Below are 25,390 nucleotides of genomic sequence, written 5' to 3'. Positions count from 1 at the left end.
CATTATTCACACTGGCAGTTTAAAGCAGTAATTCCCTAATGGAATATGATGTGGCATTAAGGCCCAACCCTTGCTATGGTTCTGCTTTGAGCGTGGCTTACTTCACGGAGTCGTGCATGGTCTTACACACGTGCAATAGGGCGTTCAGAATGACGGGGTCCTTGGTGGGCTCGTGCTGATGCCTAAGAAACATTTAAAGATAACGGTAAAGCTACGTCCATTGAAAGCAATGAAAGCATGGATTTAGTTCTCATCTACTGTTTGTATCTGAGAAGCAGAAAACGATCAGGCTGCCATTTAACACAGTCCAGTTCACTAGTCATGGGCAATATTCTGGTTTTCTCTTGTTCTTCTTTAAATAAAAGTTTGCTCTTCTATCCATAGCATACCAAGTACCGTTGAGTCCATTCCAACTCATTACGACCCTACAGGATAGAGCAGAACTGGCCCATAGGGTTTCCAGGGCTGTAATCCTTATGGAAGCAGACTGCCACATCCTTCTCCCATGGAGTGGCTCGTGGGTTTGAACTGCCGACCTCTGGGTTAGCACTGAGTGCTTAACCCCTGCACCACCAGAGCTCCTATATCTACAGGATAGCTTCTCCTATTTGCAAAATTATGGTAAAACAGCTGTATTTCCTAAACCAGGCAAAGGGCAAACCTGCTGTCTTACTATGTTTCCTGTAACTTCTGAAGCTGTTCACAACCTGTCCCTAACCGTGTCAAGTGCCTGGCAAGTGTATTCATTTGATTTTTCAAATCATATAAAAGGACAAACTCTTATAATACATCTTTATGCAAGCAGGCATATATGTTCCAAGCATAAAGAATTAATCTTCTATCAGCGTAACACAAAGAAAGCTTAAAACATCTTATTCATCAGCTCAATTTTCCAAACTGTAGTTGAGTTCCATCTTACCTTTTTTTTAACCATACCTACCATACTTAATATTTTAAGTGACTTTAATTTTTTTACTTAACTTTGTCCTAAATAACAATATACATGAAGTCACAGATTAAATAGGTTTGTTATATATTTTCTAATATACTTTAAGATAAATACGTAACTTAAAAAAAAAAAAAAAACCTCCATATACCAGCTAAAATTATTTCATGTACCAACAGCAGTAGCAGTTTCAGGAAACACAGATTTGGCAATAAAATTAAACAAACTAAGACACCTGCTCTCAAATTAATCAGCTGTATCTCCAAAACACTGAAAATAGAAACCTTTCTAGCTGTGGTATCTTGATAAGCATGGTTTTATTTTTATCTTTTAAAATGTTGCCTTTTAAGTTGTTCATCAAAAGACTGCTCCTTCCAAAAGCACATCAGAATAAAATGTAGGTATTGGTCAGACTCATGATAATTGTAACTCTGTCTTTTTAAGCACTAATTATAAACTTGTATCACAACTGCTGCTTTTAATGTGGTTTTCCTTCCCATCTTATTTCAGATAGGAAATATGTACCTATCACTAGGCCTACAAAAGTACATAAATTCTTTTTTTCCCTCATTAATTTTTTTTTTTTTCCATAAGAGAAGATTTCTTTTTATTTATCTCAGTTGGAATCTGTTGGACTCCTAAGTCTAAGAATTGATGTCATTCATTAGTTATGTAAAATTCTCCTCCATTACCCCTTTGATTAATATTTTATTATACCTTAAAGTACTAATATTTTGAATACACCAAGTTAAATAAAATATATTATTAAAGCTGATTCCACCTTTTTCCATTTCACCTTTTTTGTGGTAAATATATATGTAACAAACATTTGCCTTTTCAACGTTCTTCACACGTATAATTCAGTGACATTTTATTTATAATTTGTTCAACCATCACCATGATCTGTTTCCAAATTTTCCATCATCCTTGAAAGAAGCTCAGTGTCCCCTAAGCAATGAGCGCCCTTTCCCCTTCCTCCTGACGCCCCTGATAACCACTAATAAACTTTGGTCTGTATATAAATTGATTTCTCAACTGACCTCACAAGGGCGTCATTAACCACGGCTTCCAGGGACACGGGTCACACTTACTTGATAAAGGCTTCCATGATGCATTTGCACACTTCCACCCGCACGCTCTCTTTTTGGAACATGTCCAGAAATGGCAGGAATTTTTCCTAAACATAAAAAGCACTCTAAATGCAATTTACACAAGCTGATGGAAGGGATTTGTGGAACACCTTTCCTTTGGAGGTCAAGAAAGCAAACGTGGTGCTCATCTCTTTGAGGTGGTTAGATGTAGGCTCATCTGAAAGCAGCAAGAGACCTGAACGGGGATTTTTTTAAAACTATTATTATTAAAACAACCTACAGGCCTGTGACTGTGCATGAAAGGAAACCAGAGGAGGAATGGTACCAGGCAAGATGGAAGCTAAGGGAAGGGCACAGAATGTTACCATACAGAGAATATTCTCAGAGCCCTGGTAGCTCAGGGGTTAAGAGCTCAGCTGCTAACCAAAAGGTCAGCAGTTCAAATCCACAAGCAGCTCCTTGGAAACCCTGTGGGGCAGTTCTACCTTGTCCTATAGGGTCGCCATGAGTTGGAATTGACTCGACAGCAGTGGGTTTGGTTTTTGGTTTGGCTTCCCCAGGACGCAGCAGCAGCAAACTCACAGGGGTGCCATACGATATTCTAAGTTTCTGAGGGAAGCACAGTGAATCTCAACTCTGTCAGACACTGAGACAACTAGTAGCTCGAGGTGGTTTATAATTTCAACATTAGATTCCATGATAAAAAGCAAGTACCATGTGAAAATCGATGTGAAGAGGAAATGAGGGTGGGGGTGGGCTATTTAATACCGAGGTTTGAGAAGCTGGGCAATGCACAACAGGTGCAGACATCCTATTAAAAAATAAAACAAAAACTGTTGCTGTCGAGTCCATTCCGACTCATAGCAACCCTATAGCACCAAGTAGAACTGCCCCATAGGGTTTCCAAGGCCGTAATCTTTACAGAAGCAGACCACCACATCTTTCTCCCATGGAGTGGCTGGTGGGTTCAAACTGCCAACCTCCCACTTAGCAGCTGAGCACTTTAAACGCTAAGCCCCCAAGAACTCCTTTCAATGAAATGAAAATGTTTTTCTTTCAATTTGTGTGTGTAATTTTTTTAAATAGCTGCTTAAGTTGTTGGGACATAAATATTAATTGTTTCTGACCTAACTGATTTATAAAAGTAATATTAAGTCTTCTGGCCTAGGAGTGTCATGAAAAATGACTGAGACAATGAGGGCTCCAGGAACTGAGAAAATTTGGCACCTCCGACCTAGAGGTAAATTTCCAAAGACAATTAATTAAGAAGGGTGACTTACCACTGAGAAAAGAACTGAGAAATCATGGAAGTGGGCAATAACTTTCTTAATTATTGACTGCAGCTGAAAAACAAAATGAAAAATGTATCTTATTTAATAAAACCTGGATTTTTTTTTAAAGGATTTTTTTTTTTCATAATTTGTAGTTAGTTATAACAAGGTAAGCCTGGACTGCTCAAGGGACAGAGAATTACGGTTAGGTTTTATCTCAGTCCGAGGATGGCCATCTTCATCTAGTTTTAGGGGAACAACTTCTTATCCTCAATCTCAGTTCTTCATCTGTAAAATGGAGATCAAAGAAGTACCCAACTCATTAGGTCCTCGTGAGGATGACTGCATTTTTTTTTGCAAATAACGTGCTCACAAAAATAATGCACCCACACATATAACACGTGGCATAGAGCACTTACCAAAATAGTGCAAGGAGGGGTGGGCGAAAAACTTACAACGCGCGCATTATCTGCATAAAAATACAGTAGATGGTGCGTATGAAGTGCTTACAGCAGGGACCAGCCCTTAAGAAGCTCTCTGTTAATGTCAGCTATTATTATTGTTATTATTGTTATTCTTCTTCTTCTTCTTCTAGGGGTCAACAAACTTCTTCTGTAAAGGACCATACAGGCTGTCACAACTACTCAGCTCTGCTCTTTAGCGCAAAATCAGCCACTGACAATATATAAACAAATGAGCATGGCTGTGTTCTGATAAAACTTTATTTACAAAAACATGTGTGGGGTTGGATACAGCCCACAGGCCATGGTTTGCCAACCCCTATTCTAGTCCAATGTGGCCCTGTGCTACTTGACTGCTTCAGTGCAGAAGCACTAGACCAGGTTTGCCAGAAGCTCAAAGGCCATAATGGCATTGTCCAGGGGCAGTGGCACAGTCTGTGAGGTCTGCTCAGATGTTCAGATACTGATGTCCACTATCCTTCACCCTGAGATAAAAATTAGGATAATAAGACCCTGGACGAGGAGAACCAAGGAGGGGGGATTTCCTAAATAAAATATAAACTCCTGCCCCGGGTGCTGTCAAGAAGAAAAAACTTACTGACAAGTACTTTGGTCAAGGGATTGTCCGATTACTCTCTATTTTTCTTCCTGCAGTTAATACTTGATCTGTGGGAAGACCCTGTGAGATATATAAACATCTTGTCCCTCCTCAAATTTTCCCCCTAGACTTTGCATTCATTGAGGATTCTTGCTTGACCTGGTCTTTATATGTGACGGCTACACAACGGTGATTTTTCAACTCTACCATTTTTTCCACCCTTCTCAGTCAGCATAAGGAAAAGTCACCACCCTCCACCTTTTCCCTCATCTACCTATTTACCACCAGAATGGACTCATGGTTTCTTATTTTATCAATGGGTTATAATCCATTACTGTCCTTATTGATTGCGATGCTCAAACTGTCCCGCTGGGAGCCTAGGGGAGCCCCTTCGAGCTGTTCCGGGGCTCTTTCACATGCCCCCAACAGTTTTTTGAGTATTTCTCTTCTAGCACAAAAGATATTCTAGGCTCATCGTGTACCCACCCTGTTCCAGCCCTGGAGTATGCCTTTCTCCACAGGTCCAGGCTGTTTTATTTTCTAACACGGCCCTCACTTAGGGCACTGATACGGGCAACTGCCCTGAGTGCAGGCTGGCCCCAGGCCTCCTTTAAAAGTTGCTTTTGAATATTACAGAATTACTTTTTCTTCCTATAATTCTTCTCTCAGGAGTGGACTGCTTTAAAATCTTTTACATTATTCAAGGTTTCAATTAATTGGGTCTCTAGAAGTTAAGATCTTACTAAATATTCCCCAATCAAAACTGTCATGCACATCAGCTTTCATATGTGCCTGAGGGCTTCACAATCACAACGGTACAACCCATCTCCACGACACTCTTCATTCCTTCAACAATATTTACTGAGAGCCCGCTCTGCCCCAAGCCCCAGCCATGACCGTGTACTTTCCTCTTCCCACCCAGTGGATGTCAGGGAGTCAGTGGCTACTCAATCAACGGTGATGATGAAGCATTTTAATTAGCAAATGGTGAGAAATCCTGAAATTAGCAAAATGTAAAAATCATAAAGTTATTTAAAGAATATGTAACTAATTGTCTTATTCATACGAGGTGAAGTTCAAAATCAATCTCAGAATGTGATGTTCGTTACTAAATAAAAAATAAAATCTTTATTAGGTCAAAAGTTGCTTTACAATATGAGATTCTGTACCGTAGCAGGAAAAAACTGTTCTAAAGGACGCGATAAGTCAACTGACAAAACTGGAATATGACAGTGGAAGACACAACAGTAGTGTATCGATGTCAAACTCCCTGAAGTTGATAGCTGAACTACGGTTATGTAGGAGAAATGTTCTTATTCTTAAGAAATACTCACTGAGGTATTTAGAGCTAAGTAGGATGATATATGCAACTTATTTTCAAATGATACACAAAAAAAATTTTACATAGTGTGCATATGCACACCATACAGAATGATAACAATGAAGCAAATATGGCAATATGTTAATAACTGGTAAATCTGGGTGAAGGGTATATGTAATTTGTACTATTTGTACTATTCTTTCAACTCTCCTGTAAGCTTGAATTTATTTTCAAATAAAAAGTTAGTTTAACCAAAAAAAAAAAAAAAATGTAGGTACCTTACTTACTGGTGACAATGACAATGACCTTTATTCAGCACTTACCATGTGCCAGACAACTTCCCATATCACATCTCACTTAACCCTCAAAACAACTCTGAGGGTCGGACTATTACTCTCGCTGTTGTGGAGGTGAGAAATCTGAGGCACAGCAAGGTTAAGTCATGGATCAAAAGGCACAACACAACTTGGCTATGGCAGAGCTAAGATTCAAATCCCAGATTATCTGACTTTCTGGCCTACCCTTGCAACATGCCTAATTAATTCAACAGGATAAACTTCCTCACGGTGCCGAAATGAGAAATCAGAGTCTGTTACCTGTGGGTAGGAATCTTCAAATGCACGATCTGGAGTCATGTGCTTGATGACATCAGCTAAAACGGTATTCACCTCTCGTTTCTACACGGGGAAAAAAATCAAGCCTCTATTAAACACTGAACTGCAGTTGCCAACTATTTAACAAGGGAAAGGACTAACATGTTCAAAATATATCATACAACTTTCAGGAAACAGTTCCAGATAATATAAGGGGAGAACTCCTACCCACATCACTGGTCTAGAATATCACAGTCCTAAACATGGCTACATCTGCACCAAATTAGGACTAAGACACTGTTCTCAAAGGTTCTTGAGCTTTTTACACTGTTCATGCTTTCCCTATCGTTGTCAGCTGCCATCAAGTCAATTCCAACTCATGGCAACCCACGTGTGCAGGATAGAACTGCTCCGTGAAGTTTTTAAGGCTGTGACCTTTCAGAAGCAGAGAGCTAGGCCCGTCTTCCAAGGTACTTCTGGATGAGTTCGAACCACTGACCCTTTGTCTAGTAGTCAAGCACTACACAGGGACTCCTGCTTTCCCTAAACCCCCTGCCGTCGAGTTGATTCCAACTCATAGTGACTCTACAAGGACAGAGCAGAACTGCCCCATACAGTTTCCAAGGAGCGGCTGATGGCTTCGAACTGCCAAACTCCAGGTTAGCAGCCGAGTTCTTAACCACTGTACCACCAGGGCTCCCTGCTTTCCCTAAGTGCGATAAAACTGGGCATGCTGCTTCCTGCCTGTCCATCCCAGGCCCTCCTTCAGCAGCTGTGCAGAGAGACAGCAAGGCTCTGCGATAAGAGTACAGACTCCGGCTCCTTCAAGCCACCTGAGCCAACTGCTCACTTCACTTTTGTCATCTGTGTTCGGGGTAGGTGAACTATGGCCCAAATGCAGCCTATTGCCTGTCTTGTACAGCCATGTGCTAAAAACAGTTTTCATGTTTCTTAATGGTTGAAGGAAAAGTCAAAGAAGAATCCCATTTTGTGACAGCAAAAATTATGTGATTCAAATTTCAGTGCCCACAAATAAAGTTTTATTGGAAACGCAGTTACACTCACTCATCTCCTGCCTTTCCTGTACAAACTGTACCTCAGAGTAACTGAAGAGTCAACAATGGGAGTTTCTCTTTATACAAGTATTCCAGCTAATAAATAAAGAAGATGATAAACTTAGAATATCACCATTTTGCAACCTCCCGATAAGTTATAAGATCCAGACAACAGCTTCAGTGTCTGTTGACATCATAAACAGAGACAGGCAGAGACCATCAGCCTCCCAGGAGAAGCACCACACCCCCACTGTGCTGTGTCAAAGCACTGCCAAACAATCAAACCTGAAGCTGAGTATGTCTCTGTAACAAACTGCCAATTTATCAGAAATAGTGGAAACAGAGGCACAAGTTAAACTCCCTCATGGAGATGCAATCAGCAAAACACAGACTGGGAAACTATAGGACAAATGATCCCAACTCTTCAACAAAAAAATTATAAAGAAAAAAAACTGAGAGAAAACGTAGATTTAAGAAACACTTACGCATATCAAGTGCAATGGATGGACCTTATCTTATACTTGATTTGAAAAGATAAATTTAAAAAAGGAGAACGAGAGAGAGACATAATTGGGGAAATCTGAACATCGACTGGGTATTTAATGATATAAATATTTTTTTAGTTGGCGTAACAATATTGGAATGTTTCAAAAAGTAGAATCCTTACGTTTCAGACATATGTGCTAAAATACAGATAAAATGCTGTGATGTCTAGGATTTGCTTCAAAATAATACAGGGTAGGGGAAGTGGTAGAGATATAAAGAGACAAGATTGGCCATAAGCCGATAACTCCCGGGTGATGGGTACAGGGGAGATCTTATTTTTGAAATTTTCCATAATAAAAAGTGAAAAAAAGTATGGACAAAATAAAATCAACGAGCTCAACATACAATATTCTTCCATTTACACAATATTCAAAATGAGGTGAAACCCATTTCTGGTGTTAGACCAGGATGGGGGTTACCTTCGACTTACCAAAGGCTGGGGTCATGACTGGGAGAGGAAGTGAAGGGGGTTTCTGGGGGGCTTATTACTTCCTATTTGCTGATCTGGACAGTGACTACACAGGTGTGTGTTGTGAAAATTCATTAAGCAGTACACTTAACGATATGTGCACTTTTCTGTTATGTGTTATACTTCAATTTTTAAAAGTTCACTAAAATAAGTAACTCTGGCAATAGGATTTGAACCTTGTTCTATCTGCTTCTAAAGTCCTTGCTCTCTGACAGGCCCAGTATTTCTCAAACTGGGGTTCTATTGCATACCTAGGAAAAGTGCCTGTTTGCTTAGCGAAAAAAATTGCATGCAATGCAAATACGTTTGGGAAATGCTGCTCATGAGACTCCCCTGGAAAGTAACAATATGAGCATATAAGCATCTGAGGTGTCCTATGGAGAAAAGAAACTATTTAACATCATATAACACAGTATTTCCCAAATTTATATGTAAGCGTGGAACACTTTTGTTAGAGTACACATATCAGTGCTTCAGCACACTATACTATTAAGGAGGTAATTTTTATAAATTATAATAATCACCATTGTTAAATGTCTAAAGGAAACTCATTATTATAAACATAAAAAAGAAAATACAACTCTTTCAAAAACAATACCACAGCCACATACCGTGAAATGCTTGCAGGTGTATTCTACCCACACTTCGGCACAATTAATGTAGTCCTACAAGGAACAAGGAAAAGCTGCTTTACAATAAAGACAACATGGTTCACAAAGTCCCCTCAAAGGCTCTGATACTGGAAAGAATAGACAAGAGAGAAACTTCAAGAGTGGTTCTTTATAGGAAATTCTGGCCCACTGATAAATTTAACAGTGAGAAATGAGTTACTAAAAAAAAAGTTGCTTAAAAAGTCCAGACTTACTGATCGATTGAGACAAGAGGACTCCCCAAGACTATTTTCCCAACAGACTCTTTAAACCTTGAGCTGAAACTACCCTAAGGTCACCTTTTAGCTAAATGACAGGTTAGCTCATAAAATAAAGAATATTACCTGTGAGTACTACCCACCTTTAAAAACTCATCTATATGAGACCAAATGGTCAACAATTACTCTAAAGCAAAGATAAAACGGGGTAAGGGGACAGGAAACCATATTACTGGAACAGGCATGGTGACAAAAGCTATGCAGCATCTCCTTCCTCAAAGATGATCTCTGGGACTTCTCCAGGAAGGTGGGCCATGCTGCCCTATGTCCTCCACTCCCTCCTATCAGAGGCGGTACCACGTCTAGCTGCTGCACAGGCAGGCCTCCTCGTGGCCACACCCTCCGGGCAGACGTGCAGCAGGACTGAGCCAGCGGGCTCCTGCTCTGGGTTCCCAGCGCCTACGTAGCCTGAGGCCCTGCAGCTCAAAACTGCTGTGGCACGGGCAGGGAGGAAAGAAAGAGGCAACAGAGTGGCTGTTTGGAAGAAACGCGTGCGAGTTTACTAACATGCCAAGTAAGCCGAACTGGGCCTGAAGCCTCTGCCTTATTGGGGCCAGGTGCTCAGCCAGGTTCCCAGTGCCCCTGCAGGAAGCCCTGAGCCTCGGTGTCTTGCCAGGCCCAGGGGGCAGAGCAAGCTCCTGGATCCTGAAGGCAGGACTTGCAGCGACAGGAGTGGAGCCCTGGAGGCAGCTCCAAGAAAGAAGCTCTGACCCAGCACAGGAGGAAGGTGAAGGGGTTAAGCCATGGGCCCTCCAGTCACATAGCCCAGCTTTATCCACTGTGTCTCCTCCAAGCCTCCTTCTTCACAGAGGAATAATCCATGACTGGACTTGTCACAGAGATGAGTACATCAGTAAATCTTAGCTGTTATTTCTACGATCATATTTTCTAAATAAAAAAAATCAGACGAATGTGCTGAAAACAACAAAAAATCTTCCATTTTTGCATAATGCCAATTTTTGCATACAAATGTGGTCTTTGGAACCTAACCAGGTCGATAAGTGAGGAGTGGGTATACTTTCAAAACAGACATTTTCAAATCCAAATACTACAGGCTATTGCATTTTGGATGCTCTCTGCAAAATTTAAACCAAAAAAAAAAAAAAACAAATCAGTTGTCATCCAGTCAATTCTGACTCATATCAACCCTATACGACAGAGGAGAACTGCCTCACAGGGTTTCCAAGGAGCTGCTGATGGATTCGAACTGCTGATCTTTTGGTTAGCAGCTGAGCTCTTAACCACTGTGCCAGCAGGGCTCCCATCAATCTACATGTTAAAAAACTAAAATAACTGGTTTTTTTTATTTTTTAATTTTTAATAAAAATTAATACACAGCAAAATCTATACCAATTCAACAATTTCTACATGTACAATTCAGTGACATTGATTACATTCTTCAAGTTAGACAACCATTCTCACTACCCCTTTCCAAATTATTTCACTATCATTAACATAAACTCACCGCTCCTCAAAGCTTCTCATCCAACCTTTTCAGTTGCCTTTGTCAATTTGATCACATATAGAAAATTCTTTAAAAGAGCATAATGCTCAAGGCAAACATTCTTTACTAACTAAGCTAAACTATTTGCTTAATTTAAAGATGACTTCAGGAAATAGTTTCCTTTAAGGTTTAAAGATTACCTCAGGGCAATAGTTGGGTGGGTGGATGGTGGGGTGGGGGGTACTATGGATTTCTTTTAAAAAACAGAAATATAATTTGTGAAAAGATAATTTTTTTTATAAAGAAGAGTATACTGCATAACTTGGGACAAAAAGCAGCCATCGATGTAAGTCTAAAAGGTCACCCACCTGTGGATTCTTCAATTTAGTGATAACTTTCCAAGCTTCATTCAGAATCTGAAGTTGGTCGCTCTCAGGTGGATCAGCCAAGGCCAAGTTTAATCCCAATGATCGAAAAAGGAGATGCTAAGAAAAATGTGAAACCATTGTGTTACGAGAGATTGTAAATCATAGTAACCTGAGGCTTAACAGCAAAGAAAAAATTTTGAAATTTAGTTTGTCTCAGGATTAATCTTCCAATGACCTCTTTCTGAAGTTCCACCTCAGACCTACATGAGTTAGACTGAGAAACTGAAAATAAAAGTCAGCTCCATGTGATCCTGTCATCTGTGCCCATAGCATTCCACTGGGCAAAGCTTTTCATACACACTCACTGAAGGTATGTTTTTAAAGATGTGAGACTGTTGTGAGCTCATTTGATAGATCTAGGACTCACGGGAGCCTGACTCACACCAATTACATGGTGTCTAACAATCCCAATCTCTAACTCATTTTCTGTCCCGTTCTGCAGAAACAGAGCCTTCGGTTGTTTTCCTATTAGCCCAAGCTGCCTCCAACACTGGACTCCCTCCCTTGAGAGCTATCGGATAAACACTGCCTATTTGTTCTCCCGCTGAGCATTAAGTCAAGGGCCTACCTTGGGGAAACCAGACTCATCGCACTCTTTAATCATGCCAATAAAATCCATAGACCTTGTGGCAATGAACTCGGCCCGGAATGCTGACATCACAGAATTCAACAGCAGGGCGCTGAAAGACACAAACCACCAAGTCAAGAGTGCTTCTTGTCGATGAAAGCTGCTTTAATTTTAGGATATATACTGTCAGGAAGGATAACTGACAGCTCTTTTTAAAAAAAAAAAAAATTTTTTTTTTTTTTTTTTTTTTTTGAGAAAAAGAACTGGAGTAAAAAGGCAACCTCTAGAGACTAACACAGAGTTTTGTACATATCTGGGATTCAATAAATGTTATATTACCTGGATGGATGGATGGGTGGACAGGTAAACAAGCAAACAATTAAATCCATTTAAACATAAAAAAAGCAGGCCCAGTACACCAATAAAACTAAACATTAAGTAACAATACTGACTCAAGCTGCAGACATATGCTCACATTTTCTAGGAAAAGCACTGTGCCAGGCACCAAGGACAGTGGTGAACAAAACCCGTTCAACAACGCTTACACATCTACCACTGAAAGGAGGGCAGAGAGGAAACCTCGTATGTCCTGGAGGCAGGAAGATTGAGTTCATTCTGGCTCCACCCCTTATAGTAGCCCCATGGGGAAAGAAAGACTGTTATCCCCGTTTTACAAATGAGAAGACTGAGGGAAAGAGTGGTTAAGTAAGTGGCTGAAGGTCACATAGCTAAGAAAGGGTGGAGCCAAGATCTGAACCCAGGCAATCAGACTCCAGCACTCTTAATCACCATGCTATCCTGGCCCTTTGTCAACTCTCTTGCCCATGAAAACATGCCAAGCTCTAAAGAGCAGTCAACCCTATTTCTAAACTCATGCTTACAAATTTTAAAATACTTACTTGTTTCCTAGTTTCTTACATCTCTCCATCATCTCGGTTAGCAGAGCCTAATAAATTAAAAAAAAAAAAAAAAAATTAGCAGGTTGGAAAACCTAAAGCAACATTCCTCACTAAGAGATTCCCAAAGTAATACTCTAAAATAAATGTGGCCACATACCCTCTGCACAGTTCTCGGTGCCTGGTAGAGACACAGAGGGTGGTCAGAAAAAAGGTAAACAGATGTGGCATGTGGTACAACGGAATGGCCTTGGGCCCTGGCAGCAGGCATACCTGGGCTCAAATATAGGCTCACCTAATACTGGTGGGGAGACTTCCAGCGAGTCACCTGGCTTCACTCAAGAATAAACATGGTGGCATCTTAGATGCAGGGTTACTACAGAATGATGAGGTGGGTGCCTCCCATGCCCTAGGGCACCAGCGAAAATGGAAATCGCTTTAGACCCCACTCCCCCACACCCTTCCCGGTTTCATGAAGTGCCTGTGGTCCCCTCCACAATACAAGCAGCAAACACTGAGCCAGTGCTTAGTGCTCACCTGTCACGTGATAACAGCTTTGCATTCATGATGTTACGTCCTACAAGGGATGGATTACCCAATCAGCAAAGTACACACGGGCTTAATTGTACTTACTTACTCGTCTGGAGTACACAATTTCATCTGGTTTTCACATGTGCACTCCAGACAAGTAAGCACAATTAAGCTCTTGTGTACCTTGATTATGCTAAGCTGGTGTGTAACGTGCTTACTGGTTAATCTGCCCCTGCTCACAACCATCAATGGGGCAGGCTCTCTATTACCCCATTTTGAGGATGAGAAACCCAGCCCTGGGGTGGTCACACAGCTAGGAACAGGCAGACCAGACTTGAACGCAGGCAGTTTGGCATCAAAGGCAGTGGTCTTTACCACCTTTCTTCTCTACACGTTTTGAAGCATTTTTCTCCCGAAAAGGAAGTTAAGTGTTTCACTCACTGGAATACCGTTAGTGGCATTAGGGCTATCATAAGACGATTACATAGCTTTAAAAGAGCCCCTATTTAAAACAAAATCAATGGTGGGGATGTGTGGAGTGATACAGACAAGGTCATCCCAAAGAAAAACAGCTAAGAATAGCAGCCTCCACATGAGCGCTCACCATGCACTAGCTTGAGTGCTTCCAATTCCTTCCTCAGTCCTCATGAGAACTTTGAGGGGCCTGTGTTAACATTATTCCCATTTTACAGATGAGAAAGTCAAAGCTCAGATAGGTTAAGTCACCTCCTTTTAGTAAGTGGAGAGACCAAGATTTGTATCTGGGTCTGAAACTGAAGTCAGAAAATAAAAAAGGCTTTAAGGAGCCCTGGTGGCACAGTGGTTAAGAGCTCGTCTGTTAACCAAAAGGTCAGCAGTTTGAATCTACGAGCTGCTCCCTGGAAACCCTATGGGGCAGTTCTACTCTGTCCTAAACCCAGTGCCGTCGAGTCGATTCCAACTCACAGCAACCCTATAAGACAGAGTAGAACTGCCCCATAGAGATTCCAAGGAGCACCTGGTGGATTCGAACTGCCGATCCTTTGGTTAGCAGCCGTAGCACTTAACCACTACACCACCAGGGTTTCCTACTCTGTCCTACAGGGTCGCTGTGATCAACGGCAATGGGTTTAAGACAGGTTCACCCTTTCCAGCTGTGCCCCTCTGTATCCTAAGGAGTTGCCTCAATAACTAGGCAACAGTTGATTGTGGAGTGTACTGTCAGCACCCTCACCCCAAGAACCCTGATTTTATTCAGTTTCTGTCTCAGCCCATGAATCAGGCTCGACAGTGGTCTCATTCCCCTGCCCAATCGTGGGTTGAAGCACATGATCCATTTCTTGCTATTGAGATGGGATAGGAAATCATCCCAGTGTCTCAAGGAAAGGTTTCCTTGTTCTTTAAACAAGGACTCAAGGAACTGAAGACTACCGTCTGTCTGTCTCTGGATGCTGCCATGTCTGGGTACGAATGGCTACAGCCACCTGCTCCTAGCAGGGTTGGACAGAACCTGCCTGACCCTGGAGCCTGCACTTGTCATGAGAGAGGACACAATGCATCATTTTTGTCAGCCAGGCCAGTCAGGGGTTTGTTCCTCGCAGCCCAAAGTATCCCAGCTGATGAAAACATTGACGATGTAGCAAATGACTTCCTTAGCTCACTCATGGGCTACTTAAAGCCATTCTTGAAGACCAATACCAAAGTGGTTTCTGGGAAAGGTGGGGGAAGAAAAATTCTATGTAGTTATCACACTGATAGCCCCATCACATACAGTAAACGTTCTTTCACTGACTACTATGGAGCAACTTCAGTGTACTAGACACAGTTCTAGGCACTGGGGATATGGCGGTAAAGAAAACAGACAAAACCCATGCCCTCGTGGAGCTCATTCTCTCTCTCACACACGCGTGCGCGCACGCGTGCACATACACACACACAGAGGAATAAATGAGGAATCTTGGCCCACCAAAAGATGAACTAGAGCAAATGCCAATATATGACCTAAACATTCTGGCCATTAAGACAAAAGAAATGCCTTAAAATATTCTCTTTTTCATGAAAGATGAATGCATTAAAAATGTATCCAAGAACATAACTTATAAAAAAAGGCTCTGTCCTCATGCAGGAATACCCAGAACTGTCCGGAGAGCCAAAGTGTTATGTATCCCAGGCAAGTCTGTTAGAGGTTATTAATTTTTTTCTTCCTGCGAAGAGGATTGATTATCTTTGACAAGAACAAGACGAACAACAGCTCAAACCAGACTGAGATCGAAACAAGCCTTTTGGCTGAGATAAGCCACTGAAAAACTCATGGCTCAGCACACTAACTTTTCGGATGCTCATCAGAACCTGAAGATTCACAAAGCAGGTATTTATTTAGTGTGCTAATCTTTGCTTTAGGCTTTTGGTATCGTTGTTGCCCCTACACTTCACTTGTTTATGTAATATTAAATTGTTCTATGAAGATTACTGCACTGCAATGGATCACTTTCATATGGCCTTTCTCGCCATGGTCTTGTGACTCCTATAAAATGATTGAGTGCGTCTATGCAAATAAGGTACTTGTGGCCCACCAAGGGGACTGGACAGAATTGATAATAAAGCAAATAAGGTGCATGGCACCCTTGTGGAGGCGAGACCATGCAAATAAAGTGTTTGCAACCCTAACAAGGCAATTGGCCAGTTTTGTCATCCCACTAGGCTTAAAAGAGACCCAACCCCAGAGCAGAGGGGAACCTCACTGCCATCAAGAAAGAAGAGCCAGGAGTGGAACACGTCCTTTGGACCTGGGGTCCCTGCACTGAGAATCTCCTAGACCCAGGAGACAGAGACAGAGCTGTAACACTGGAGATGGCACAAGGCAGTGAGAAGCAGCAGCAGAGAAGCAGCAGCAGCAGAACAAGGAGGCTGGCATGAGACAACACAGTGGGCTTCCTGGGCTGCAGAACAAGGTGGTTACAGTGGATGTGCCAACCCATGGAGTGAGAGAGCTGAGAGGCTTCGGGCAGGAGCCTTCCTGGCAGAGTAGGGTGCCTCTGGGCACTTACTGGTGGAGCCAAAGAGATCTGTAAGACTTGCCCAAGTAGTACACAGACCAGGCCAGGGCAGGGGTGAGGGCCAGAAAGGAGGCCTGCCTTGAGAAGGCTGAGGAGAAGCATGTCCTCAAGGGGGGCCAAAAGGTGCCCTACATGGCCGAAAGGAGCTGAGAGTGCTGTCCTGCACTGAAGAAGGCAGACTTTGCCTACATGCTTCCTGATCCCAATCCTGAGTTGTAGCCTGTTGATCCTGACCCTGAGATGCAACCGGGTACTTCCCTAATAAACCCCATAATTGGGTATTGTCTGTGAGTTCTGTGTGGGCACTGAAACAAACTGTTGAACCCAGCAGAGAAGTAGAGAGTGCCATGTGAGGAATGGCTGGAGTCAGAATTGGAAAAAAGTCTGGAGACAGGAGGTTATGTCTGACCTCCACCTCATGGGACTCATAGAATTCTCTCTCCTCCCCCTAGTGGCGATGCCACCATGCCAGTTTTTATAACTATAAAAATAAAAATGCTTATGGACAAAAGTTCAAACAACGCTGTCATGTATCAAGAAAACGTGAATAATCTCCTTCCCAACTCCCACTTTCAAGGGACCACCACTGTCAACATTTTGGTGTTTATTTTTCTAGACCTTTGTCTATGCCGCTTAAATATGTGATTTTTTTTAATTTCAGAAATCTTTTTTTTTTTTTTAAGAAAAACAGGATGATCTTATACATACTAGGCTACGACTTGCATTTTTTTTTTTAATTCCAAAATCTAGCATGGACCTTCCTTCTCCCAAATGAGCACACACAAATCTACCTCAGTCCTATAATGATTGAGAAATCCATACAATAAATATAGTATTATTTTTCAAAGGGGCCCTAATTGGTGTATTTTAGAATAAAAAAATCTGCTGTAAGATGTTTTTTGGGGGGGGGGGGTTGGTAAAATATATCTAACAAAAAGTTTGCCATTTTCACCATTTTTAAGTGTACAATTGAGTAACATTACATTTATCACGTGCTACCATCACTGCTACCTATTTCCAAAAGCTTTTCATCACCCCAAACAGGAACTCAGTACCTCTTCAGCAATAACTCTTCACCTCCCCATCCCCCAGCTCCCGGTAACCACTGATAAATGTTTGTCTCTACTTTTTTTTCCTATGCATTTGCCTCATCTAAATATTTCATATAAACGGGATCATACATCTGTCCTTTTGTGTCTGACTGACTTCATTCAGCACAGTGTTTTCAAGGTTCATCCATGCCGTACCAAGTATCAGAACTTTATTTTTCCTAATGGCTGTATAATATCCCATGGCATGTATACTGATAGATTTTTTTTAATATTTTACTGTGTTTTCTGTGAAGGTTTACACAGCAGTTCAGGTTTCCATTCAACAATTTCTACACAAGCTGTTCAGTGACATTGACGGCATTCTTCACAATGTGTGAACATTCTCGTTATTTCCATTCTGGTTGTTTTGTTTCTACTAATCTAGTTTCCCTGTCCCTTTACATTCTCATCTTTGTTTTAAAGTAATTGCTGACTGTTTGGTCTCATACAGGTGATTTTTTTTAAAGGAGCACAGTACTTACAGGTGAAATTCATTATATTAATGGATTTTTAAAGGAACTTTTTATTTTGAACTAATTATAGACTCACAAGAAATTGCAAGAACAGTACAGAGAGGCACTCAAGTACCTATCACCCAGCTTCCACCACTGGTGACATCTTACATACAACAAAACCCAGTTAATTATCAAAACCAGGACTCTAACACTGATACAAATACAATTAACCAGACAATTTCACCAGTTTGTACACTAGTTTGTATTATATTTGGTATGTCTTTGCGGCTAATTCTGTGACATCTCATCACATGTGGAATTCTGTAAACACCATTATTTTATAAACACCGATGGGTTTGTAAGGTTATCTCCAGATTAGGGTTATTTACCTACTTCAAAAATACAGGAAAAGAAAGAAGTCAGGCCAACATATTCCTGTTTCCTCAACCAAAATGAACTCACATGAAGTCTAGACTATGCCCAGATTTGCACTTCTGCTTTCTCTAAATAACTTTCCCATCAGTGTCTACAAACATTGCTTCAGAAGGAAATAAAGAGAGATACAAAGAAAATACTATTTTCCTTCACATTTTTCTAGATGAAGGAGAAACGAAAAGGGCTGGCAAAATGATACACCAATCTTAAGAGCTAACGCCCTGCTCCCCACCCCATCCAGAGTTAATATGCACAAGTCTCAAAGAAATCAATTATTTCAATGTGAATAAAAAGGAATTCTATGCCCCAGCATAAAGAGAGTAGAAAATTCTAATTTTTCATATTATTTCTCTTTCATTGGGGGTTTTTTCCTAATCGGAAAGAATGGAAATAATAGAACTGTATGTTTAAGGGGTACTTAACAACGACCAAGGCTAATTCTTGGATTTGCATTATTAGCTTAATTCTATTTTCGAAGGTTTAAAATGCAATTTTTAGTATGAGCACTGGAGTAACGGTCCCATGAGTCAACTCGTTAAGGTCTTTGCGTCCCACCTTAAGCATAGTCATTAATCAGGAGATATCTAGAAAGAAAAGAGTTTCAGGAAGGGGTTGAGAGAACAAATCTGTTGGTTCCAGAGTTACCAATAAAATGGCTACATGGCTTTGACTCTTTCTAGCTGGGTGACCTGAAGCAAGTCAACTGGTAACCTTCTCTAAGCCCTAGGTTCTTCATCTGTAAATGGGGATAATAGTGGCCCTTCGTCTAGGGACCACCACCTGTCAGTCTGTTGTACGGTGGTGGCTTGCATGTTGCTATGATGCTGGGAAGGTGCTACCTGTATTTCAAATACCAGTGGGGTCACTCATGGTGGACAGGTTTTTGTAGAACTTTCAGATTCAGACTAGGAAGAAAGGTCTGTCTGGTGATCTACTTCTGAAAGGTAGCCAGTGAAAACTCACAACAGAGTATTATCTGATACAGTCCTGGAAGATGAGCTCCCTAGGTTGGAAGATACTCAAAATACACAGTAGAACTGCCCCATAGAGTTTCCAGGGAGCACCTGGCAGATTTGAACTTTCAGATTCAGACACAGTGGCTGCAACATTGGACTTGAGCATACCAATGACCGTGAAGATGGCACATGACCAAGCAATCCTTCATTCTGTTATACGTAAAGTGGCCAAGAGTCGGAGCCAACTCAGCGGCAACAGCAGGCTAGGGAAGTCGTGAGACTGAATTAAGATAATCCAAGTAAATCAACTGTAATGGATTGAATTGTGTCCCCCCAAAATATGTGTCAACTTGGTTGGGCCATGTGTGGTTGTCCTCCATTCTGTGATTTTCCCATGTGTTATAAATCATAATCTCTGCCTGTGGTTAAAGAGGATTAGGGTGGGGTATAACACCCTTGCTCAGGCCACATCCCTGATCCAATGTAAAGGGAGTTTCCCTGGGGTGTGGCCTGTACCACCTTCTATCTTACAAGAGATAAAAGGAAAGAGAAGCAAGCAGAGAGTTGGGGACCACATATCACCAAGAAAGAAGCACTGGGAGCAGAGCTTATCCTTTGGACCCAGGGTTCCTGTGCAGAGAAGCTCCTAGTCCAGGGGAAAATTGACAAGAAGGACCTTCCTCCAGAGCCTACAGAGAGAGGAAGACTTCCCCTGGAGCTGATGCCCTGAATTTGGATTTGCAGCCTACTAGACTGTGAGGAAATAAATTTCTCTTTGTTAAAGCCATCCACTTGTGGTATTTCTGTTATAACAGCACTAGATGACTAAGACGGCAACTAACACGGAGTGAGCTCAAAAAGGGCTAACTGTGTTAAAGGCTCAAAGGCTGAGGGACACCTTTGATTCATCTTCCTCCTTCATTCTTCATAACCAACTCATTCTGCCTTCTAAACTCCTCTTGGAAACCCTGGTGATGTAGTGGTTAAGTGCTACAGCTGCTAATCAAGAGGTCGGCAGTTCAAATCTGCCAGGTGCTCCCTGGAAACTTTATGGGGCAGTTCTACTCTATCCTATAGGGTTGCTATGAGTCGGAATCAACTTGATGGCAGTGGGTCAGAGGGGAAACACCTCTTGTAATGACTGATGGTCACAAAACATTCTTAACAACATGTAGAAGTATTTGTTATGATGTTAAGTGAGGGACAGGCACCATAACAATTATACAAAAACAAATTCTCATCTAAAAAAAAAATTACAGAGAGAGGAAGATTAGAAAGGAAATGTACCAAAATGCTAACATGGACCAGTTGTGCACGACAAGATTTTTGGTGGCTGTTTTTCTCCTTTTTATCTGTATTTTCCAAATTATTTCCCATGTATATATTCTTGTTAATAATCTTTTCTGATTATGGATTTCTCTCTTACACAGTTCATCTTTTGGATTTCCATGGCTACCAGCCAGCTCTCCTCTCTCCAATCCATCTGGTACGCTTTGGCTAATTTGATCTCCTTCAAGCACCACTTTTTTCAAATCCTTCCCGACAAAAAGCCTTCAAAAGCTCCTGCTCACCACAACATTATGTTCAACCTCTGCATCCTGGTCCAGCGTAACCCCTAGTCTGCTCCCAGCCAGCCTAACTTCTCACTCTCCTCCAGTAATGCTGGTGTCCTTACCATGCCTGGGACCTGACTCCGTTTGTACAGGTCCCTGCCCTTGGTGGCCTTCCTCTACTGCCCTCTGCTTGCCTTCAAGTTCAGCTCAAGCCCCCTTCTGCTTCAGTGAGGCCTGTGGAGACTGACCATAACGATGCTGGCTACCACCATCTGCCTGATGCCTACCACGTGCCAGGCTATGGGCCACACACTACAGAGCATCATCATAGGTACCACCATAACAGCCCTTAGAGGAGGGTTCTATTATTAGCCCCATTTCACAGCTGGTAAAAATGAGGCACAGAGGGGTCAAGTGGCCCAAGGCAGCACAGGCATAGTTTGAACCTAGGCTGCTTGACTGCCTCCCTTAGCCTCTACTGATGGATTTTCCTCTTCCCTTCTTCATCATTTATACCCTGGTGGTGAAGTGGTTAAGCGGTCAGCTGCTAACTGAAAGGTTGGCGGTTCAAACCCACAAGCCACCCCGAGTAAGAAAGATGTGGCAGTCTGTTTCCATAAAGATTACAGCCTTGGAAACTCTATGGGGCAGCTCTACCCTGTCCTATATATAAAGTCACTGTGAGTTGGAATTGACTGGATGGCAACACATGTGGCGTGTATATCACAGGACTTAGCAAGGGATCACAAGAGATTCCAAAACCAGACAACACTGATTCAGGGACCAGGCCTTTTGCTTTCTACACCTCCCATACCAAGCCAACCAACAAACAGCTTCAAGGAGAAAAAAATCAGAAGCTTATCAAGGGATTGGTTTTCACTGCCTAAAGGCAGGTTTTATAAAATGGTTGGCCTTTTCAGCAGCACTTTACAGAATATGCCTGAAGCCGGGTACATAAATCTGTATTTTACTTATAATCATTTAAGGCCTAAGAGGAAAGAAAGAATCCTTTCTTCAAGTGACAAAAAAATCTTTTTCATGGGGGAAGGGAGAGTCTCTTCAATAAATGGTGCTGGGAAAACTGGATTTCCACGTGCAGAAGAATGAATCAGGATCCATGCCTCACGCCATACACAAAAACCTGGGGTCCCTGCACCTGAGAAGCTCCTCGACCAGGGGAAGATTGAGGACAAGGATGTTTCTCCAGAACCGACAGAAATCCTCCCCTGGAGCCCTTACCCTGGATTTGGACTACTTTACTGTGAGGAAATAAACTTCTCTTTGTTAAAGTCATCCACTTGTGGTATCTCTGTTACAGCAGCACTGGATGACTAAGGCAATTAGCCATTGTTGTTGTGTGCCCGCAAGTCAATTCTGACTTATAAAAACACTAAGCAAATCGAAAGGACAATGAGATATCACCTCACCCCCATTAGAATGGCAACGGTTTAAAAATAAAAAAAAAAAACAGAACACGAGTGTTGGCGAGGTTGTAGAGAAACTGGAACTTTTATCCATTGCTGGTGGGAATGTAAAATGGTGCAACTGCTGAGGAAACGGTTTGGTGGTTCCTCAAAAAGTTGAACATAGAGCTGCCCTATGACCCAGCAATACCAATCCTAAGTGTGTGTCCAGAAGAAGTGAAGGCAGGAACACAAACAGAAACCCGTACGCCAACGTTCACTGCAGCACTTTTCACAATAGACAAAAGGTAGAAATAACCGAAATGTCCATCAACAGATGAATGCATAAGTTAAATGTGGTGTATATACACATATACACACACAGAATGGAACACAGTTGTAAAGAGAAATGAAGTTCTGATGCGTGCCACAAGCTTGAAAACATTATGCTGAACAAAGTAAGCCAACTGCAAAAGGACAAATGCTGTATGATATATTGTTTATATGAACTAAGCAAATATATGAAAACCAAGGATCATTAATTGTTACCCAAGATGGGAGGGAGGGGGTTAGGGGAAGTTTTTGTTTTGGAGGGGGGCATTGAGTCTACATTAATCGTGGTGGAATATTTTGGAAAAGGATAACGATAGTGGTGGCACAACATGAAAAATGTAACTAATGTCACTGAATTGTAAATGTGGAAGTTCTTGTGTGGGCTAATATTTGGTGTGTATATTTTCACCATAATTAAAAAAAAAAAAATTTAAAGCCTTTTTGAATAATCACTCCCTGATTTTTTTTATTTCATTTTCAATTTGGAATTCTGTATCAGTTATTCTTTTTGAAGACATTTGTCCTTTCTCCTATCTTACTTGCCTGTCCTACAGATTACAACTGCTGCAGTTGAATTTTTCAATCACACTGTTTTGGAGGCCTGGCTTCTTAAAAACACACACTGCTCTACTCTTCAACTGACTCAAAGCAGCTACTGTCAAAGAGCATCTTATAAAAACAAAATGAAAAACCTAACCCTTTGCCATCGAGTTGATTCCGACTCATAATGACCCTATAGGACAGGGCAGAATTGCCCCACAGGGCTTCCAAGCAGCAGCTGGTGGATTCGAACTGCCAACCTTTCAGTTAGCAGCCGTGGCTCTTAACCACTGTACTTTAGGTGAGGACAAATATTGTAAGATCCCGTTTATGTGATTATCTAGAGTATGCAAATGCACAGAAAACCAAAAACAAAACCAGTTGCCATCAAGTTGATTCTGACTCATGGAGATCCCATGTGTGTCAGAGTAGAACTGTGCTTCACAGGGTTTTCTTAAAAAAAAAAAAAGTACACATATATGTAGATATATATATACACACACACACACACACATATAAAATCGTGTTTCTGACAAAGGTTTACATCCACAGAGTTTTGAATGGCTGATTTTTCAGTAGATTGCCACACCTTTCTTCCAAGGCACCTCTGGGTAGACTAAAACCACCAACCTTTTGGTTAGCAGCCAAGTATGTTAACCGTTTGCATCACCCAGGTACTTCAAATGCATAGAGATCAAAGTCTCTTAATGGTTACCAGGGGTGGGTGGTAGGGAGGAAATGGGAGTTATGGTTTAAGGGGCACTGAGTTCCTACTAAAGGTGATGGAAAAATTTGGAAACGGATAGTGGGATGGCTGCACAACATGGTGAACGTAATGAATATCACTGAGCTGTACAAGCAAAAATGGTTGACATGGCAAATGTTTTACCATGATTAAAAAAAAGAGAGAGATTTTAGGTGTCTTACAGACACATGCATTTTACCACTGCCTTCCACACTGACATAATTCTTCTGCATTTTGGAAATGATGAACTTTTATGTGAGATGCTACAAGTTCTTTATCCAAGTGCCCTAAGAATCAGAGTTTATTATTATTCAAGTGACCTAATTTTTTAATCACTTCTGCTGGTACAGTAATGATTTCCTAGAGTTTTATACCCCAGAAAAGCTCTATTCCCAACTTCTGCCATCCTCTGAGATTACTGGTGCCTGAAATAAAAGAAGAATGCCTTATGACACAGATCTATCATTTTAAATCTGATTTTGCCTTTCATTAAAATAAGGACAAAAAATAAAAACAAAAAGTGTTCTCATTTCCAAGCACAGCAATTTTGTCTGTACGTTTCAGTCATTCCACGGAATAGCCAGGGTGGCTCTCTTTCCACAGTCAAGTTCATGGTACCTCCCAGGAGCCTGGGACACCATGTGGCTGCTGTCCACAGAGAACGTGCTGAAGGTCATAGAGAAGAACGGGCAGCAAATTTTCCAACAATCTTCCATTTACACAGGCTTGACTTCAAATCAGTTTACTTAATGGTAAAAATGTCATCCGAAATACAAAACGTCCCTATTTTCTCCTTACACTTTAGAATATGGGGAAAAAAAATACAAGCAATGTATTATACTTGCTGAAAAGTCCAAAAACACAAAAAAAAAAACATGAAGATGACCCAAAATCTCACACTCCAGAGACATTTTTTCGAATCTCCTTCCCAATTCTCTCACGCAGATATAAAAAGCCCTCTCTGCCATCACGACATTTACGTGCTATGCTCTGGGTGCTATGCTCAGCACTTTAAATGCATCCTTTTATCTGATCCTTGCAATGGTCTGGGAAACAGGAATGATTACTATTATTGTTCCCATCTTACAAATGAAGAAAAAGGCTCAGAGTAGTTAGGACAAGTTATTTGGCCTCTATCTTATCAAAACGACTGCTAGTAAGAGACAGAGCTGAGATGCAGACCCAGGCACTCGGATCTCAGGGTCCAACATGAACACTAGGCCACGATACTGCTCATGACACTCATGGCAACGTAACCTTCCCTTTCTATTCAACAGTGAGCACCATTATGTCACTACACACAGATCTTCATGATGGGTCTACATCATTTTAAATGATCCCATAATATCCATAATTTAATCAATTCCCTTCTGATTGAAATTTAGGTTGCCTACCATGAACAAATGGAGCCCTGGTGGTGCAGTGGTTAAGTGATATGGCTGCTAATTAAAAGATCAGCAGTTCAAATCCACCAGCCACTCCTTGGAAATCCTATGGGACAGTTCTACTCTGTCCTCTAGGGTCGCTATGGGTCAGAATCCACTCGACAGCAATGGGTAGTTCTAGCAGTACCATGAACAAAGGAGCCGGCGGGTCAATGACTAAGCACTCAGCTGTTAACTGTCAAGTTGGCAGTCTGAACCTATCCAGTGGCTCTACAGGGAAAAAAACCTGTTGATTTGCTTCAGTGAAGATTAC

General features: G+C 41.5%; 1 protein-coding gene across 1 annotated transcript in view; it reads right to left on the bottom strand.

Annotated features, from left to right (window-relative positions):
- VPS35L (VPS35 endosomal protein sorting factor like) overlaps positions 1–25,390 on the bottom strand; it is a 133,644-nt gene that overhangs the window by 52,175 nt on the left and 56,079 nt on the right. Inside the window, exons 15-22 of the mRNA XM_049904886.1 lie at positions 12,619–12,665; positions 11,720–11,831; positions 11,092–11,208; positions 8,963–9,016; positions 6,285–6,365; positions 3,318–3,380; positions 2,038–2,123; positions 102–182 (exon numbers count right to left, since the gene is read on the bottom strand). Of these exons, the coding sequence (XP_049760843.1) occupies positions 102–182; positions 2,038–2,123; positions 3,318–3,380; positions 6,285–6,365; positions 8,963–9,016; positions 11,092–11,208; positions 11,720–11,831; positions 12,619–12,665 (641 nt within the window). The remainder of the gene's footprint in view (positions 1–101; positions 183–2,037; positions 2,124–3,317; positions 3,381–6,284; positions 6,366–8,962; positions 9,017–11,091; positions 11,209–11,719; positions 11,832–12,618; positions 12,666–25,390) is intronic.

Source organism: Elephas maximus, chromosome 12 (genome assembly GCF_024166365.1).
Source record: "Elephas maximus indicus isolate mEleMax1 chromosome 12, mEleMax1 primary haplotype, whole genome shotgun sequence".
Classification (NCBI taxonomy): domain Eukaryota; kingdom Metazoa; phylum Chordata; class Mammalia; order Proboscidea; family Elephantidae; genus Elephas; species Elephas maximus.
This window is presented reverse-complemented; position numbering and strand designations above follow the sequence as displayed.